Source organism: Felis catus, chromosome F1 (assembly GCF_018350175.1).
Source record: "Felis catus isolate Fca126 chromosome F1, F.catus_Fca126_mat1.0, whole genome shotgun sequence".
In the NCBI taxonomy this organism is placed as follows: domain Eukaryota; kingdom Metazoa; phylum Chordata; class Mammalia; order Carnivora; family Felidae; genus Felis; species Felis catus.
In genome coordinates, this window is record NC_058384.1 from 63,457,085 (window position 1) to 63,473,347 (window position 16,263).

General features: G+C 73.3%; 1 protein-coding gene and 14 non-coding genes across 15 annotated transcripts; 6 read left to right on the plus strand and 9 right to left on the minus strand.

Annotated features, from left to right (window-relative positions):
* Positions 1–421: 421 nt before the first annotated feature.
* On the plus strand, positions 422–492 carry TRNAG-GCC. Its single transcript has one exon. It is a non-coding gene; the product is annotated as a tRNA-Gly (tRNA).
* A 2,250-nt stretch (positions 493–2,742) lies between these two features.
* Positions 2,743–2,814, minus strand: TRNAE-CUC. The gene has a single exon. It is a non-coding gene; the product is annotated as a tRNA-Glu (tRNA).
* A 298-nt stretch (positions 2,815–3,112) lies between these two features.
* On the minus strand, positions 3,113–3,184 carry TRNAG-UCC. Its single transcript has one exon. It is a non-coding gene; the product is annotated as a tRNA-Gly (tRNA).
* A 799-nt stretch (positions 3,185–3,983) lies between these two features.
* TRNAD-GUC lies at positions 3,984–4,055 on the minus strand. Its single transcript has one exon. It is a non-coding gene; the product is annotated as a tRNA-Asp (tRNA).
* Positions 4,056–4,609: 554 nt separating this feature from the next.
* Positions 4,610–16,115, plus strand: LOC123382744 (basic proline-rich protein-like). The gene is made up of 11 exons (XM_045048634.1): positions 4,610–4,696; positions 4,791–4,905; positions 6,176–6,299; positions 8,674–9,823; positions 10,020–10,221; positions 10,360–10,548; positions 10,660–10,774; positions 11,099–11,283; positions 12,049–12,172; positions 14,554–15,703; positions 15,900–16,115. Exons 1-11 carry the CDS (start codon positions 4,610–4,612, stop codon positions 16,113–16,115), a joined length of 3,657 nt encoding a protein of 1,218 aa, XP_044904569.1.
* Positions 4,680–4,762, plus strand: TRNAL-CAG. The gene has a single exon. It is a non-coding gene; the product is annotated as a tRNA-Leu (tRNA).
* On the plus strand, positions 6,302–6,372 carry TRNAG-GCC. The gene has a single exon. It is a non-coding gene; the product is annotated as a tRNA-Gly (tRNA).
* On the minus strand, positions 8,613–8,684 carry TRNAE-CUC. Its single transcript has one exon. It is a non-coding gene; the product is annotated as a tRNA-Glu (tRNA).
* On the minus strand, positions 8,983–9,054 carry TRNAG-UCC. Its single transcript has one exon. It is a non-coding gene; the product is annotated as a tRNA-Gly (tRNA).
* On the minus strand, positions 9,854–9,925 carry TRNAD-GUC. Its single transcript has one exon. It is a non-coding gene; the product is annotated as a tRNA-Asp (tRNA).
* TRNAL-CAG lies at positions 10,549–10,631 on the plus strand. The gene has a single exon. It is a non-coding gene; the product is annotated as a tRNA-Leu (tRNA).
* On the plus strand, positions 12,175–12,245 carry TRNAG-GCC. Its single transcript has one exon. It is a non-coding gene; the product is annotated as a tRNA-Gly (tRNA).
* On the minus strand, positions 14,493–14,564 carry TRNAE-CUC. The gene has a single exon. It is a non-coding gene; the product is annotated as a tRNA-Glu (tRNA).
* TRNAG-UCC lies at positions 14,863–14,934 on the minus strand. Its single transcript has one exon. It is a non-coding gene; the product is annotated as a tRNA-Gly (tRNA).
* TRNAD-GUC lies at positions 15,734–15,805 on the minus strand. Its single transcript has one exon. It is a non-coding gene; the product is annotated as a tRNA-Asp (tRNA).
* Positions 16,116–16,263: the final 148 nt, after the last annotated feature.

The following is a 16,263-nucleotide window of genomic DNA, read 5'->3' on the forward strand; positions in this document are numbered from 1 at the left end:
GCCAAACGGACTCTGGCTCGGGGCTGGGAGTAGCTGAAGGCAAGGTCCCTCGCCTGCCGGCACCTGCCACAAATGGCTCCGGCTGTTTGGGGATCGGGCGCTGGCCAGGCTGGGTCCGGCTCCTGGCTGCCTCTGGGGACACGGGCAGGCTGTGGCGGCGGCCCTGGACGGGGGACAAAGCACGGGATGAGCCCAGTCCGCCTCCGTGCCTTCCTCTGCCCGGACGTCCGCGCCGCGCCGCGCCGCGCCGCGCCCTAGGGGCTGGCTCTCCGCGTGCCTGGAGCCTGTCTTGCAGACCGCCCGCCGCCTGCTCCCACGGAGCAGACGCTCACGCTCACGCTCACGCTCACTACTGGCGGGGACCGGCAACGGAGGCGGCCGGCGCCGCTGGGGAAGCCCTCTGTGGACCACGTCCGTGGGTGCATGGGTGGTTCAGTGGTAGAATTCTCGCCTGCCACGCGGGAGGCCCGGGTTCGATTCCCGGCCCATGCAACGCGCCATCCCCTTTTGGCCCCGCAGCGCCAACTGCGCGCTACGCTTCCTCTCTCCCACCTTCAGAGCACCTGGCCAAAGCCACCTCTGCTCCTCTCTGGGGGCCCGCCCACGCCCCATCCCGTCCCCGCCCCTGCCGCACGTTCCCTTCCTCCTCCCTGGCTCGCTCGCCCTGGGGACAAAACTCCGCCCGCCCGGGAGCCAAGGGCCCAGCCCCGCCCGCCCACACACCTGCCTTGCCCTTCTTCTCTTTAATGACTGCTCGCCTCGCTCCAGTCTCCCGATTCACTGCAAGGAACGCATCCACGCACCAACTCGCGCTGCCACCCACACGCTCCTCCCCTTCCCTCGGCACCACCTCGCACCGCCGCCCCTCCCACCAGCCCCCCCCCCACACCCACCCACCCACCCACACACCCACACACACACCCACACACACACGCTCTGGCTCACTCTACCCACACTCCAGAAATCCTCCCCTTTTGCACAACCGGCAGAAACCAAGCTGCCACGCCTAGGTGCGCTATACAGCCCATCGTCCGGGAGGGTCGCTCACAGACTCCAGGTGGCACCGGCACCCGCACCCGCAAGACCCCAGCGTGCCTAACGTCATGGTCGCGCAGGCCCTTGATTCTCTGCGTCCCGCTTCGCCGCCGCGCTCCCGTGCCAACGCGGCTTCCTCTTCCACCGCTAGAGCCACCCACGGCACCAAAGTCCACCACCGGCCTCCATCCCTCTCCCACCCCGACCTCCACCCCTCCACCCCTCCACACACACCCACACGCGCACACACACACACACACACACACGCAAAAGCAAGGACTCCGAGGAAACTTCCCGCGGGCACGGGAAGCACCCGGAGACCCACGGCCGCCGCGGCTCCTCCGCACCGCTGCAGGGTGCTTGTGCGGTCGAAGCGAGTGTGCCCCAGCAGGTGTGCGCGGCGCACCGGCTGACCGCTTGGCCTCGAGAGGGGACACCTCTGATCACAGAGCAAATCCCCGGCGGACAGGGGTGTCCAAGTTGGGGCGGGAAGGAGACTGAGGTGTGCGATGGACCTTGGGAGGCATCCACAGAAGAGGACGGATACGGACAGGGGTGGACAGAGGGACGGACGGCGCCTATCATGGCGTGGCACAGGGCGAGGCGGGATGGGAAACTGTGGAAAGTGCAACTGTGAAAAGTGTGCGTGAGTGGGGGGGTTGGTGGAGGACGCCGCTCATCGGGGGTGTGGGGTGGGGCGCGGAGGTGGCGAAAGGGACCACCGGGTAACACGCCGGCCCCTTTGCCAAAGGATGGAAGGGACCGACGTGTCCTGCAATTGGAATGACAAGTTGGCGACAAGTGCGCCCAGTCCCCCGGGGTGCCTCGACCGCCACCCACCTGCCTGGCTGCCGGGTTGTCTTCCCCCGTGGCTCCCACGGCACCTCCCCGCTGGCTCACCTCCAGTGCCCCGGGGGGGGGGGGAGGGGGTCTGGGCCGTGCCCAGATGCCTCTTCCCTCCTCCACCTCCCGGGCACGGCGGTCGGTCGGACTCTGCGCTCGCATCGGCGCCCAAGAACGGCGTGCCCCTGGGGTCCGCTCTCCGTCGCCGGGGAGAGACGCAGCCAGCCGGGTCGTGGCGCTCCCGCCCCGCGTGGGGCAGGGAAGCCGCCCGAGAGGTCGCAGGCCCGAGGGGGGCTGCTCGGCCAGGTGACGGGACTCAGGGCTGCGCGTGGCTCACCTGACCCACGCGCCCAGCACCGCCACCGCGGGCACCTCACGAGGGAGGACAGGATGGCTCGTCAGCCCGGCCAGCTAGGAGCGCCACCGGAGGGGGCGGTGGGGGTCCGAGCACACTCGCGGGGCAGGGGCGCCTGCGCACCCTGGTGGTCCCGGCGGGGGACAGAGGCCGCCCCGGCCACTCGCCTCTCGGGCTGTGGAAGCGAAGGTGCCAGGCGAGCGCGTGCGCGGGGCGGCGAAGGGGAGAGGCGATGCCGAGGGCCTCCGGTGGGCCAGCCAGGCCAAAAGGCTCGGACGGGCCGAGGTGGCAGGGCGAGGCCGGGGCTGCCCGTCGGGGCGTGGCAGGTGGCCTTGTGTGCACCCCTCCATCGTGGCGGCGGGGCCCGCGACAAGCTAGCCAGCGCTGGCCTGGCGTGCTGGCGTGGGCTAAAAGGGGGTGGTGCGGGTGCACTGCGGACGGGACGGTGGGTGGCTCGGCTAGGCCGGCCGGGAGGGGAGGCCCCGGAGGGCCAGAGGAAGAAGAAAGGCTTCCCTGACCGGGAATCGAACCCGGGCCGCGGCGGTGAGAGCGCCGAATCCTAACCACTAGACCACCAGGGAGCGACAGGCTGCGCGCCTGGCCTGCACCCCCTGGACCCAGCGCCTCCATTCCACCCACGCGGCTCCGCTTGGGCCCCGAGGCCCCTGCCTCTGCACGTCCAGCCGCCCGCAGGCCCCACGCAGTCCACCCGGCCCGCCGGCAGCACCCACAAAACGCTGGGCGCCGGCCGCCCTCGCACCCGCACGCCGCCTCGGCCCACGTGCCCAGCGCCCAGCGGGCCGGCACGCCGTCCCCCACTGCCAGCGCCCGACGGGCCTGGCCAGGAGGGCCCCGGAGCGGCGCAAAAGGTCGGGCGGCTGCGTTGGCCGGGAATCGAACCCGGGTCAACTGCTTGGAAGGCAGCTATGCTCACCACTATACCACCAACGCTGCACGGCCCGGGCCGGCCCGACGCGGCCGGCCCAGGGTGCGCTCCGGCGCCTTCTCGCCTTGGCGCTCTCTCGCCGCCGCTGCCGCCGCCGCCCGGCGCAGCCCTGCCCCGACGTCCCGCCCGGCCGCAGCTCTGCCCGGCCACCACGGGCTCCGGCCGCCCGGCGCCCCAGCCTCGCCCCTCCGACTCAGCTGCGCCGGCCGGTCGCCGGGCACGCCCGCCCGCCCACCTACCTGCCCGCCCTGCGCCCCGCGCCCGGCGCCCCGCGCCCGGCGCCCACCGCCGCCCGCCTCTGGAGGGCGCTCTGGCCGCCTGGCCGCTCTCGGGCGCTCGGAGGCCGGCTGGGGAGCCCCGCCACGTCCCCGGCCCGGCGTCTTCCGCGTCCTCCGCGGCCCGCAGCTAGCGGCCCGACCCGGCCCGGCCCGGCCCGGCGCGTCCCGGCCCGGCGCGGGAAGGAGCAGAGGGGGCGGGCGCCAGGCCACACCACCTCCCGCATCCAGACGGGACCGGACCCATCTGCCTCCCACCCGAGCGACACCCACGGCGGCTGCGCGGCTGGGCGGCACGTCGCCGAGGAGCTCGCCGTGGCTGCCGCGGGGACCACACGAGGCCCCGGCTGCGCGGTGGCCACCCAGCGTCCGGCCTCGAGCCACGCAAAGGGCTGGGGCCGGTGGACGGCGGGCAGGCCGGGCACGCGCCGCCGGCCGGACGACGGACGGCCGAGAAGCAGCGCCCCTGCCCCTCGGGAGCAAGAGGTGGGACCCAGAGGTGCGCAGGCCACCAAAAAGGGCGTCTTGCCTCCCCGTCGGGGAATCGAACCCCGGTCTCCCGCGTGACAGGCGGGGATACTCACCACTATACTAACGAGGACGGCGGCGGCCGGCCACCCGGGCGCCCGACCCCTCTCCGGCTGCCTCCCCACGCCTGCCCCTGCCTGCTGCCCTCGACGCCCTGCCCTGCACAGGCGCCCGGCACGGGCCACGCCCCACCCGACCCCAGCCCCGCTTCGGCCCCCTCTCCCGCACGGCAGCCCCCGGCCCCGACTCGGAGTCCGCCCGGACCCGGGGCCCACACACGGACCCGGACGGCGCTCAGTACTCCCAACGAGCGCTGCCTCTCTCTCGTCTGCCAGGCGGGCATCGCGCCGGGAGAAAAGGCCCCAGACGGCAAGCGGGGCTGAGAGGGCGAGGCCGAGGCCGAGGGCGAGGGCGAGGGCGAGGGCGAGGAAGGCGGGGTGGGGAGCAGGGCAAGGGGCGCCGACGCTGGACGGGGCCTGCAGGGAGCTGGGGGTGGGGGTGCGACAGCGACGGGAGCCGCGCTGGCGGCGGCGGCGGCGGCGGCGGCGAGGCGGCTGGCCGTGCTCCTCCGGGGCCGCCGCGCGTGTCTCGCCCCTTGCGCACCCACACAGCCGCCAGCCGGGCGCCATGACGGCCAAGGACACCAGCGTTAGCGCCGCGTCCCAGCCAGGCCAGCGGCGACGCGCCCACACCCGCCGTCAGGATGGCCGAGCGGTCTAAGGCGCTGCGTTCAGGTCGCAGTCTCCCCTGGAGGCGTGGGTTCGAATCCCACTCCTGACACGCCCACCTTTTGGCCCGCCCCACACAGCAGCCACGCCACCCGGGCCTGGACCACACCCTCTCGCGGCCGCGGCCCGCCTCGCACCCGAGCACACGCTGCCCGGGACCGAGCTCCAGCCCCTCCACCCTCGCCGCCTCCGGCTGTGAGCGCGCGCCCGCGCGCGCGCGCGCACACACACACGCACTCCCCGGCGACTCGAGCGCCATTCCCACACCCGCAGGCTTCGCTGACTTCGCACCTGCTGCTTTCTGGAGGCTCTTTGGTCCTCCTTCTCGTCTATTCCCGCCCCTGCCCTCCTCACCCCGGCACTCGCGAACCAGCCCAGGCTGCAAAGCTCCCCGCGCTTCCCGCTCCCACTTGTGGCCGCTGGACAGCGCCTGGCTCTTCCAGCCAGCCGTCCGCTTCCGCCGCCACCGGGAACACGCACCCACCCCACCGTCACCCCGTGCTTTCCCCCCGGCCCTAGTCCATTGTCTCGACACCCTCCCGAGGCGGCCCACACGATTCTCCACCTAGGGGCCTTCCCCTGGCCACACCTACCTGCCTGCCTGTCTGCCTCCCGGGAGCCATACAGCGCAGCCGTCTGCTGGCCAGCCGGCGGCGCGGACCCCTCCCTTCTGTGGGCCTGGCTCACGAGTCCAAGCCGGGAAGGTGGCTGCAGGGAGCAGTGAGCGGAAGCCCTAGACCCCCAGGCCATCCAGCCGGGCGCCACAGCGCATCTCCTGGCTCGGGGAGGCCGCCGCCGGCCGGCCACTCCGCCCCAGCCTTCCTCCCGGATCCAAGACCGCCCTCCTGCCTCCCAACGTGTCAAGGCACCGAGCCGGACCCCTAGGGAGAGGCGCCGGCCAGCGCGCTCAGGCCTTTGCTCTCTTGGCCCGAGACGCACTCAGAGGCGCAGGCGGCGCTACCTGGCCTCTAACTCCGACAGACGCCGGCGCGAGCGCAAACACACACACACACACACACACACACACACACACACACACACAGCCCACCCGGCCCCGCCCCCCGCCCCCGCCCCCGCCCCGGGCCCCTGGCCCCATGGCTCCACACACGAGAGATCCGTTCCCCACCCCCTTCCGCCGGGACACACACTGCACGCGCGAGAAAACCATCCGCCAAACGGACTCTGGCTCGGGGCTGGGAGTAGCTGAAGGCAAGGTCCCTCGCCTGCCGGCACCTGCCACAAATGGCTCCGGCTGTTTGGGGATCGGGCGCTGGCCAGGCTGGGTCCGGCTCCTGGCTGCCTCTGGGGACACGGGCAGGCTGTGGCGGCGGCCCTGGACGGGGGACAAAGCACGGGATGAGCCCAGTCCGCCTCCGTGCCTTCCTCTGCCCGGACGTCCGCGCCGCGCCGCGCCGCGCCGCGCCCTAGGGGCTGGCTCTCCGCGTGCCTGGAGCCTGTCTTGCAGACCGCCCGCCGCCTGCTCCCACGGAGCAGACGCTCACGCTCACGCTCACGCTCACTACTGGCGGGGACCGGCAACGGAGGCGGCCGGCGCCGCTGGGGAAGCCCTCTGTGGACCACGTCCGTGGGTGCATGGGTGGTTCAGTGGTAGAATTCTCGCCTGCCACGCGGGAGGCCCGGGTTCGATTCCCGGCCCATGCAACGCGCCATCCCCTTTTGGCCCCGCAGCGCCAACTGCGCGCTACGCTTCCTCTCTCCCACCTTCAGAGCACCTGGCCAAAGCCACCTCTGCTCCTCTCTGGGGGCCCGCCCACGCCCCATCCCGTCCCCGCCCCTGCCGCACGTTCCCTTCCTCCTCCCTGGCTCGCTCGCCCTGGGGACAAAACTCCGCCCGCCCGGGAGCCAAGGGCCCAGCCCCGCCCGCCCACACACCTGCCTTGCCCTTCTTCTCTTTAATGACTGCTCGCCTCGCTCCAGTCTCCCGATTCACTGCAAGGAACGCATCCACGCACCAACTCGCGCTGCCACCCACACGCTCCTCCCCTTCCCTCGGCACCACCTCGCACCGCCGCCCCTCCCACCAGCCCCCCCCCACACCCACCCACACACCCACACACACACCCACACACACACGCTCTGGCTCACTCTACCCACACTCCAGAAATCCTCCCCTTTTGCACAACCGGCAGAAACCAAGCTGCCACGCCTAGGTGCGCTATACAGCCCATCGTCCGGGAGGGTCGCTCACAGACTCCAGGTGGCACCGGCACCCGCACCCGCAAGACCCCAGCGTGCCTAACGTCATGGTCGCGCAGGCCCTTGATTCTCTGCGTCCCGCTTCGCCGCCGCGCTCCCGTGCCAACGCGGCTTCCTCTTCCACCGCTAGAGCCACCCACGGCACCAAAGTCCACCACCGGCCTCCATCCCTCTCCCACCCCGACCTCCACCCCTCCACCCCTCCACACACACCCACACGCGCACACACACACACACACACACACGCAAAAGCAAGGACTCCGAGGAAACTTCCCGCGGGCACGGGAAGCACCCGGAGACCCACGGCCGCCGCGGCTCCTCCGCACCGCTGCAGGGTGCTTGTGCGGTCGAAGCGAGTGTGCCCCAGCAGGTGTGCGCGGCGCACCGGCTGACCGCTTGGCCTCGAGAGGGGACACCTCTGATCACAGAGCAAATCCCCGGCGGACAGGGGTGTCCAAGTTGGGGCGGGAAGGAGACTGAGGTGTGCGATGGACCTTGGGAGGCATCCACAGAAGAGGACGGATACGGACAGGGGTGGACAGAGGGACGGACGGCGCCTATCATGGCGTGGCACAGGGCGAGGCGGGATGGGAAACTGTGGAAAGTGCAACTGTGAAAAGTGTGCGTGAGTGGGGGGGTTGGTGGAGGACGCCGCTCATCGGGGGTGTGGGGTGGGGCGCGGAGGTGGCGAAAGGGACCACCGGGTAACACGCCGGCCCCTTTGCCAAAGGATGGAAGGGACCGACGTGTCCTGCAATTGGAATGACAAGTTGGCGACAAGTGCGCCCAGTCCCCCGGGGTGCCTCGACCGCCACCCACCTGCCTGGCTGCCGGGTTGTCTTCCCCCGTGGCTCCCACGGCACCTCCCCGCTGGCTCACCTCCAGTGCCCCGGGGGGGGGGGAGGGGGTCTGGGCCGTGCCCAGATGCCTCTTCCCTCCTCCACCTCCCGGGCACGGCGGTCGGTCGGACTCTGCGCTCGCATCGGCGCCCAAGAACGGCGTGCCCCTGGGGTCCGCTCTCCGTCGCCGGGGAGAGACGCAGCCAGCCGGGTCGTGGCGCTCCCGCCCCGCGTGGGGCAGGGAAGCCGCCCGAGAGGTCGCAGGCCCGAGGGGGGCTGCTCGGCCAGGTGACGGGACTCAGGGCTGCGCGTGGCTCACCTGACCCACGCGCCCAGCACCGCCACCGCGGGCACCTCACGAGGGAGGACAGGATGGCTCGTCAGCCCGGCCAGCTAGGAGCGCCACCGGAGGGGGCGGTGGGGGTCCGAGCACACTCGCGGGGCAGGGGCGCCTGCGCACCCTGGTGGTCCCGGCGGGGGACAGAGGCCGCCCCGGCCACTCGCCTCTCGGGCTGTGGAAGCGAAGGTGCCAGGCGAGCGCGTGCGCGGGGCGGCGAAGGGGAGAGGCGATGCCGAGGGCCTCCGGTGGGCCAGCCAGGCCAAAAGGCTCGGACGGGCCGAGGTGGCAGGGCGAGGCCGGGGCTGCCCGTCGGGGCGTGGCAGGTGGCCTTGTGTGCACCCCTCCATCGTGGCGGCGGGGCCCGCGACAAGCTAGCCAGCGCTGGCCTGGCGTGCTGGCGTGGGCTAAAAGGGGGTGGTGCGGGTGCACTGCGGACGGGACGGTGGGTGGCTCGGCTAGGCCGGCCGGGAGGGGAGGCCCCGGAGGGCCAGAGGAAGAAGAAAGGCTTCCCTGACCGGGAATCGAACCCGGGCCGCGGCGGTGAGAGCGCCGAATCCTAACCACTAGACCACCAGGGAGCGACAGGCTGCGCGCCTGGCCTGCACCCCCTGGACCCAGCGCCTCCATTCCACCCACGCGGCTCCGCTTGGGCCCCGAGGCCCCTGCCTCTGCACGTCCAGCCGCCCGCAGGCCCCACGCAGTCCACCCGGCCCGCCGGCAGCACCCACAAAACGCTGGGCGCCGGCCGCCCTCGCACCCGCACGCCGCCTCGGCCCACGTGCCCAGCGCCCAGCGGGCCGGCACGCCGTCCCCCACTGCCAGCGCCCGACGGGCCTGGCCAGGAGGGCCCCGGAGCGGCGCAAAAGGTCGGGCGGCTGCGTTGGCCGGGAATCGAACCCGGGTCAACTGCTTGGAAGGCAGCTATGCTCACCACTATACCACCAACGCTGCACGGCCCGGGCCGGCCCGACGCGGCCGGCCCAGGGTGCGCTCCGGCGCCTTCTCGCCTTGGCGCTCTCTCGCCGCCGCTGCCGCCGCCGCCCGGCGCAGCCCTGCCCCGACGTCCCGCCCGGCCGCAGCTCTGCCCGGCCACCACGGGCTCCGGCCGCCCGGCGCCCCAGCCTCGCCCCTCCGACTCAGCTGCGCCGGCCGGTCGCCGGGCACGCCCGCCCGCCCACCTACCTGCCCGCCCTGCGCCCCGCGCCCGGCGCCCCGCGCCCGGCGCCCACCGCCGCCCGCCTCTGGAGGGCGCTCTGGCCGCCTGGCCGCTCTCGGGCGCTCGGAGGCCGGCTGGGGAGCCCCGCCACGTCCCCGGCCCGGCGTCTTCCGCGTCCTCCGCGGCCCGCAGCTAGCGGCCCGACCCGGCCCGGCCCGGCCCGGCGCGTCCCGGCCCGGCGCGGGAAGGAGCAGAGGGGGCGGGCGCCAGGCCACACCACCTCCCGCATCCAGACGGGACCGGACCCATCTGCCTCCCACCCGAGCGACACCCACGGCGGCTGCGCGGCTGGGCGGCACGTCGCCGAGGAGCTCGCCGTGGCTGCCGCGGGGACCACACGAGGCCCCGGCTGCGCGGTGGCCACCCAGCGTCCGGCCTCGAGCCACGCAAAGGGCTGGGGCCGGTGGACGGCGGGCAGGCCGGGCACGCGCCGCCGGCCGGACGACGGACGGCCGAGAAGCAGCGCCCCTGCCCCTCGGGAGCAAGAGGTGGGACCCAGAGGTGCGCAGGCCACCAAAAAGGGCGTCTTGCCTCCCCGTCGGGGAATCGAACCCCGGTCTCCCGCGTGACAGGCGGGGATACTCACCACTATACTAACGAGGACGGCGGCGGCCGGCCACCCGGGCGCCCGACCCCTCTCCGGCTGCCTCCCCACGCCTGCCCCTGCCTGCTGCCCTCGACGCCCTGCCCTGCACAGGCGCCCGGCACGGGCCACGCCCCACCCGACCCCAGCCCCGCTTCGGCCCCCTCTCCCGCACGGCAGCCCCCGGCCCCGACTCGGAGTCCGCCCGGACCCGGGGCCCACACACGGACCCGGACGGCGCTCAGTACTCCCAACGAGCGCTGCCTCTCTCTCGTCTGCCAGGCGGGCATCGCGCCGGGAGAAAAGGCCCCAGACGGCAAGCGGGGCTGAGAGGGCGAGGCCGAGGCCGAGGGCGAGGGCGAGGGCGAGGGCGAGGAAGGCGGGGTGGGGAGCAGGGCAAGGGGCGCCGACGCTGGACGGGGCCTGCAGGGAGCTGGGGGTGGGGGTGCGACAGCGACGGGAGCCGCGCTGGCGGCGGCGGCGGCGGCGGCGGCGAGGCGGCTGGCCGTGCTCCTCCGGGCCGCCGCGCGTGTCTCGCCCCTTGCGCACCCACACAGCCGCCAGCCGGGCGCCATGACGGCCAAGGACACCAGCGTTAGCGCCGCGTCCCAGCCAGGCCAGCGGCGACGCGCCCACACCCGCCGTCAGGATGGCCGAGCGGTCTAAGGCGCTGCGTTCAGGTCGCAGTCTCCCCTGGAGGCGTGGGTTCGAATCCCACTCCTGACACGCCCACCTTTTGGCCCGCCCCACACAGCAGCCACGCCACCCGGGCCTGGACCACACCCTCTCGCGGCCGCGGCCCGCCTCGCACCCGAGCACACGCTGCCCGGGACCGAGCTCCAGCCCCTCCACCCTCGCCGCCTCCGGCTGTGAGCGCGCGCCCGCGCGCGCGCGCGCACACACACACGCACTCCCCGGCGACTCGAGCGCCATTCCCACACCCGCAGGCTTCGCTGACTTCGCACCTGCTGCTTTCTGGAGGCTCTTTGGTCCTCCTTCTCGTCTATTCCCGCCCCTGCCCTCCTCACCCCGGCACTCGCGAACCAGCCCAGGCTGCAAAGCTCCCCGCGCTTCCCGCTCCCACTTGTGGCCGCTGGACAGCGCCTGGCTCTTCCAGCCAGCCGTCCGCTTCCGCCGCCACCGGGAACACGCACCCACCCCACCGTCACCCCGTGCTTTCCCCCCGGCCCTAGTCCATTGTCTCGACACCCTCCCGAGGCGGCCCACACGATTCTCCACCTAGGGGCCTTCCCCTGGCCACACCTACCTGCCTGCCTGTCTGCCTCCCGGGAGCCATACAGCGCAGCCGTCTGCTGGCCAGCCGGCGGCGCGGACCCCTCCCTTCTGTGGGCCTGGCTCACGAGTCCAAGCCGGGAAGGTGGCTGCAGGGAGCAGTGAGCGGAAGCCCTAGACCCCCAGGCCATCCAGCCGGGCGCCACAGCGCATCTCCTGGCTCGGGGAGGCCGCCGCCGGCCGGCCACTCCGCCCCAGCCTTCCTCCCGGATCCAAGACCGCCCTCCTGCCTCCCAACGTGTCAAGGCACCGAGCCGGACCCCTAGGGAGAGGCGCCGGCCAGCGCGCTCAGGCCTTTGCTCTCTTGGCCCGAGACGCACTCAGAGGCGCAGGCGGCGCTACCTGGCCTCTAACTCCGACAGACGCCGGCGCGAGCGCAAACACACACACACACACACACACACACACACACACACACACACACACAGCCCACCCGGCCCCGCCCCCCGCCCCCGCCCCCGCCCCGGGCCCCTGGCCCCATGGCTCCACACACGAGAGATCCGTTCCCCACCCCCTTCCGCCGGGACACACACTGCACGCGCGAGAAAACCATCCGCCAAACGGACTCTGGCTCGGGGCTGGGAGTAGCTGAAGGCAAGGTCCCTCGCCTGCCGGCACCTGCCACAAATGGCTCCGGCTGTTTGGGGATCGGGCGCTGGCCAGGCTGGGTCCGGCTCCTGGCTGCCTCTGGGGACACGGGCAGGCTGTGGCGGCGGCCCTGGACGGGGGACAAAGCACGGGATGAGCCCAGTCCGCCTCCGTGCCTTCCTCTGCCCGGACGTCCGCGCCGCGCCGCGCCGCGCCGCGCCCTAGGGGCTGGCTCTCCGCGTGCCTGGAGCCTGTCTTGCAGACCGCCCGCCGCCTGCTCCCACGGAGCAGACGCTCACGCTCACGCTCACGCTCACTACTGGCGGGGACCGGCAACGGAGGCGGCCGGCGCCGCTGGGGAAGCCCTCTGTGGACCACGTCCGTGGGTGCATGGGTGGTTCAGTGGTAGAATTCTCGCCTGCCACGCGGGAGGCCCGGGTTCCATTCCCGGCCCATGCAACGCGCCATCCCCTTTTGGCCCCGCAGCGCCAACTGCGCGCTACGCTTCCTCTCTCCCACCTTCAGAGCACCTGGCCAAAGCCACCTCTGCTCCTCTCTGGGGGCCCGCCCACGCCCCATCCCGTCCCCGCCCCTGCCGCACGTTCCCTTCCTCCTCCCTGGCTCGCTCGCCCTGGGGACAAAACTCCGCCCGCCCGGGAGCCAAGGGCCCAGCCCCGCCCGCCCACACACCTGCCTTGCCCTTCTTCTCTTTAATGACTGCTCGCCTCGCTCCAGTCTCCCGATTCACTGCAAGGAACGCATCCACGCACCAACTCGCGCTGCCACCCACACGCTCCTCCCCTTCCCTCGGCACCACCTCGCACCGCCGCCCCTCCCACCAGCCCCCCCCCACACCCACCCACCCACCCACACACCCACACACACACCCACACACACACCCACACACACACGCTCTGGCTCACTCTACCCACACTCCAGAAATCCTCCCCTTTTGCACAACCGGCAGAAACCAAGCTGCCACGCCTAGGTGCGCTATACAGCCCATCGTCCGGGAGGGTCGCTCACAGACTCCAGGTGGCACCGGCACCCGCACCCGCAAGACCCCAGCGTGCCTAACGTCATGGTCGCGCAGGCCCTTGATTCTCTGCGTCCCGCTTCGCCGCCGCGCTCCCGTGCCAACGCGGCTTCCTCTTCCACCGCTAGAGCCACCCACGGCACCAAAGTCCACCACCGGCCTCCATCCCTCTCCCACCCCGACCTCCACCCCTCCACCCCTCCACACACACCCACACGCGCACACACACACACACACACACACGCAAAAGCAAGGACTCCGAGGAAACTTCCCGCGGGCACGGGAAGCACCCGGAGACCCACGGCCGCCGCGGCTCCTCCGCACCGCTGCAGGGTGCTTGTGCGGTCGAAGCGAGTGTGCCCCAGCAGGTGTGCGCGGCGCACCGGCTGACCGCTTGGCCTCGAGAGGGGACACCTCTGATCACAGAGCAAATCCCCGGCGGACAGGGGTGTCCAAGTTGGGGCGGGAAGGAGACTGAGGTGTGCGATGGACCTTGGGAGGCATCCACAGAAGAGGACGGATACGGACAGGGGTGGACAGAGGGACGGACGGCGCCTATCATGGCGTGGCACAGGGCGAGGCGGGATGGGAAACTGTGGAAAGTGCAACTGTGAAAAGTGTGCGTGAGTGGGGGGGTTGGTGGAGGACGCCGCTCATCGGGGGTGTGGGGTGGGGCGCGGAGGTGGCGAAAGGGACCACCGGGTAACACGCCGGCCCCTTTGCCAAAGGATGGAAGGGACCGACGTGTCCTGCAATTGGAATGACAAGTTGGCGACAAGTGCGCCCAGTCCCCCGGGGTGCCTCGACCGCCACCCACCTGCCTGGCTGCCGGGTTGTCTTCCCCCGTGGCTCCCACGGCACCTCCCCGCTGGCTCACCTCCAGTGCCCCGGGGGGGGGGGAGGGGGTCTGGGCCGTGCCCAGATGCCTCTTCCCTCCTCCACCTCCCGGGCACGGCGGTCGGTCGGACTCTGCGCTCGCATCGGCGCCCAAGAACGGCGTGCCCCTGGGGTCCGCTCTCCGTCGCCGGGGAGAGACGCAGCCAGCCGGGTCGTGGCGCTCCCGCCCCGCGTGGGGCAGGGAAGCCGCCCGAGAGGTCGCAGGCCCGAGGGGGGCTGCTCGGCCAGGTGACGGGACTCAGGGCTGCGCGTGGCTCACCTGACCCACGCGCCCAGCACCGCCACCGCGGGCACCTCACGAGGGAGGACAGGATGGCTCGTCAGCCCGGCCAGCTAGGAGCGCCACCGGAGGGGGCGGTGGGGGTCCGAGCACACTCGCGGGGCAGGGGCGCCTGCGCACCCTGGTGGTCCCGGCGGGGGACAGAGGCCGCCCCGGCCACTCGCCTCTCGGGCTGTGGAAGCGAAGGTGCCAGGCGAGCGCGTGCGCGGGGCGGCGAAGGGGAGAGGCGATGCCGAGGGCCTCCGGTGGGCCAGCCAGGCCAAAAGGCTCGGACGGGCCGAGGTGGCAGGGCGAGGCCGGGGCTGCCCGTCGGGGCGTGGCAGGTGGCCTTGTGTGCACCCCTCCATCGTGGCGGCGGGGCCCGCGACAAGCTAGCCAGCGCTGGCGTGGGCTAAAAGGGGGTGGTGCGGGTGCACTGCGGACGGGACGGTGGGTGGCTCGGCTAGGCCGGCCGGGAGGGGAGGCCCCGGAGGGCCAGAGGAAGAAGAAAGGCTTCCCTGACCGGGAATCGAACCCGGGCCGCGGCGGTGAGAGCGCCGAATCCTAACCACTAGACCACCAGGGAGCGACAGGCTGCGCGCCTGGCCTGCACCCCCTGGACCCAGCGCCTCCATTCCACCCACGCGGCTCCGCTTGGGCCCCGAGGCCCCTGCCTCTGCACGTCCAGCCGCCCGCAGGCCCCACGCAGTCCACCCGGCCCGCCGGCAGCACCCACAAAACGCTGGGCGCCGGCCGCCCTCGCACCCGCACGCCGCCTCGGCCCACGTGCCCAGCGCCCAGCGGGCCGGCACGCCGTCCCCCACTGCCAGCGCCCGACGGGCCTGGCCAGGAGGGCCCCGGAGCGGCGCAAAAGGTCGGGCGGCTGCGTTGGCCGGGAATCGAACCCGGGTCAACTGCTTGGAAGGCAGCTATGCTCACCACTATACCACCAACGCTGCACGGCCCGGGCCGGCCCGACGCGGCCGGCCCAGGGTGCGCTCCGGCGCCTTCTCGCCTTGGCGCTCTCTCGCCGCCGCTGCCGCCGCCGCCCGGCGCAGCCCTGCCCCGACGTCCCGCCCGGCCGCAGCTCTGCCCGGCCACCACGGGCTCCGGCCGCCCGGCGCCCCAGCCTCGCCCCTCCGACTCAGCTGCGCCGGCCGGTCGCCGGGCACGCCCGCCCGCCCACCTACCTGCCCGCCCTGCGCCCCGCGCCCGGCGCCCCGCGCCCGGCGCCCACCGCCGCCCGCCTCTGGAGGGCGCTCTGGCCGCCTGGCCGCTCTCGGGCGCTCGGAGGCCGGCTGGGGAGCCCCGCCACGTCCCCGGCCCGGCGTCTTCCGCGTCCTCCGCGGCCCGCAGCTAGCGGCCCGACCCGGCCCGGCCCGGCCCGGCGCGTCCCGGCCCGGCGCGGGAAGGAGCAGAGGGGGCGGGCGCCAGGCCACACCACCTCCCGCATCCAGACGGGACCGGACCCATCTGCCTCCCACCCGAGCGACACCCACGGCGGCTGCGCGGCTGGGCGGCACGTCGCCGAGGAGCTCGCCGTGGCTGCCGCGGGGACCACACGAGGCCCCGGCTGCGCGGTGGCCACCCAGCGTCCGGCCTCGAGCCACGCAAAGGGCTGGGGCCGGTGGACGGCGGGCAGGCCGGGCACGCGCCGCCGGCCGGACGACGGACGGCCGAGAAGCAGCGCCCCTGCCCCTCGGGAGCAAGAGGTGGGACCCAGAGGTGCGCAGGCCACCAAAAAGGGCGTCTTGCCTCCCCGTCGGGGAATCGAACCCCGGTCTCCCGCGTGACAGGCGGGGATACTCACCACTATACTAACGAGGACGGCGGCGGCCGGCCACCCGGGCGCCCGACCCCTCTCCGGCTGCCTCCCCACGCCTGCCCCTGCCTGCTGCCCTCGACGCCCTGCCCTGCACAGGCGCCCGGCACGGGCCACGCCCCACCCGACCCCAGCCCCGCTTCGGCCCCCTCTCCCGCACGGCAGCCCCCGGCCCCGACTCGGAGTCCGCCCGGACCCGGGGCCCACACACGGACCCGGACGGCGCTCAGTACTCCCAACGAGCGCTGCCTCTCTCTCGTCTGCCAGGCGGGCATCGCGCCGGGAGAAAAGGCCCCAGACGGCAAGCGGGGCTGAGAGGGCGAGGCCGAGGCCGAGGCCGAGGGCGAGGGCGAGGGCGAGGAAGGCGGGGTGGGGAGCAGGGCAAGGGGCGCCGACGCTGGACGGGGCCTGCAGGGAGCTGGGGGTGGGGGTGCGACAGCGACGGGAGCCGCGCTGGCGGCGG

Bases quoted from the DNA above. Each gene is read 5' to 3' on its own strand.
- LOC123382744 (XM_045048634.1), top strand. From the start codon at position 4,610: ATGACGGCCAAGGACACCAGCGTTAGCGCCGCGTCCCAGCCAGGCCAG. The intron at 10,222-10,359 runs GCAAGCGGGGCT...GGGGTGCGACAG, and splicing joins GGGAGAAAAGGCCCCAGACG to CGACGGGAGCCGCGCTGGCG. The intron at 11,284-12,048 runs GTGGCTGCAGGG...CCTGTCTTGCAG, and splicing joins CACGAGTCCAAGCCGGGAAG to ACCGCCCGCCGCCTGCTCCC.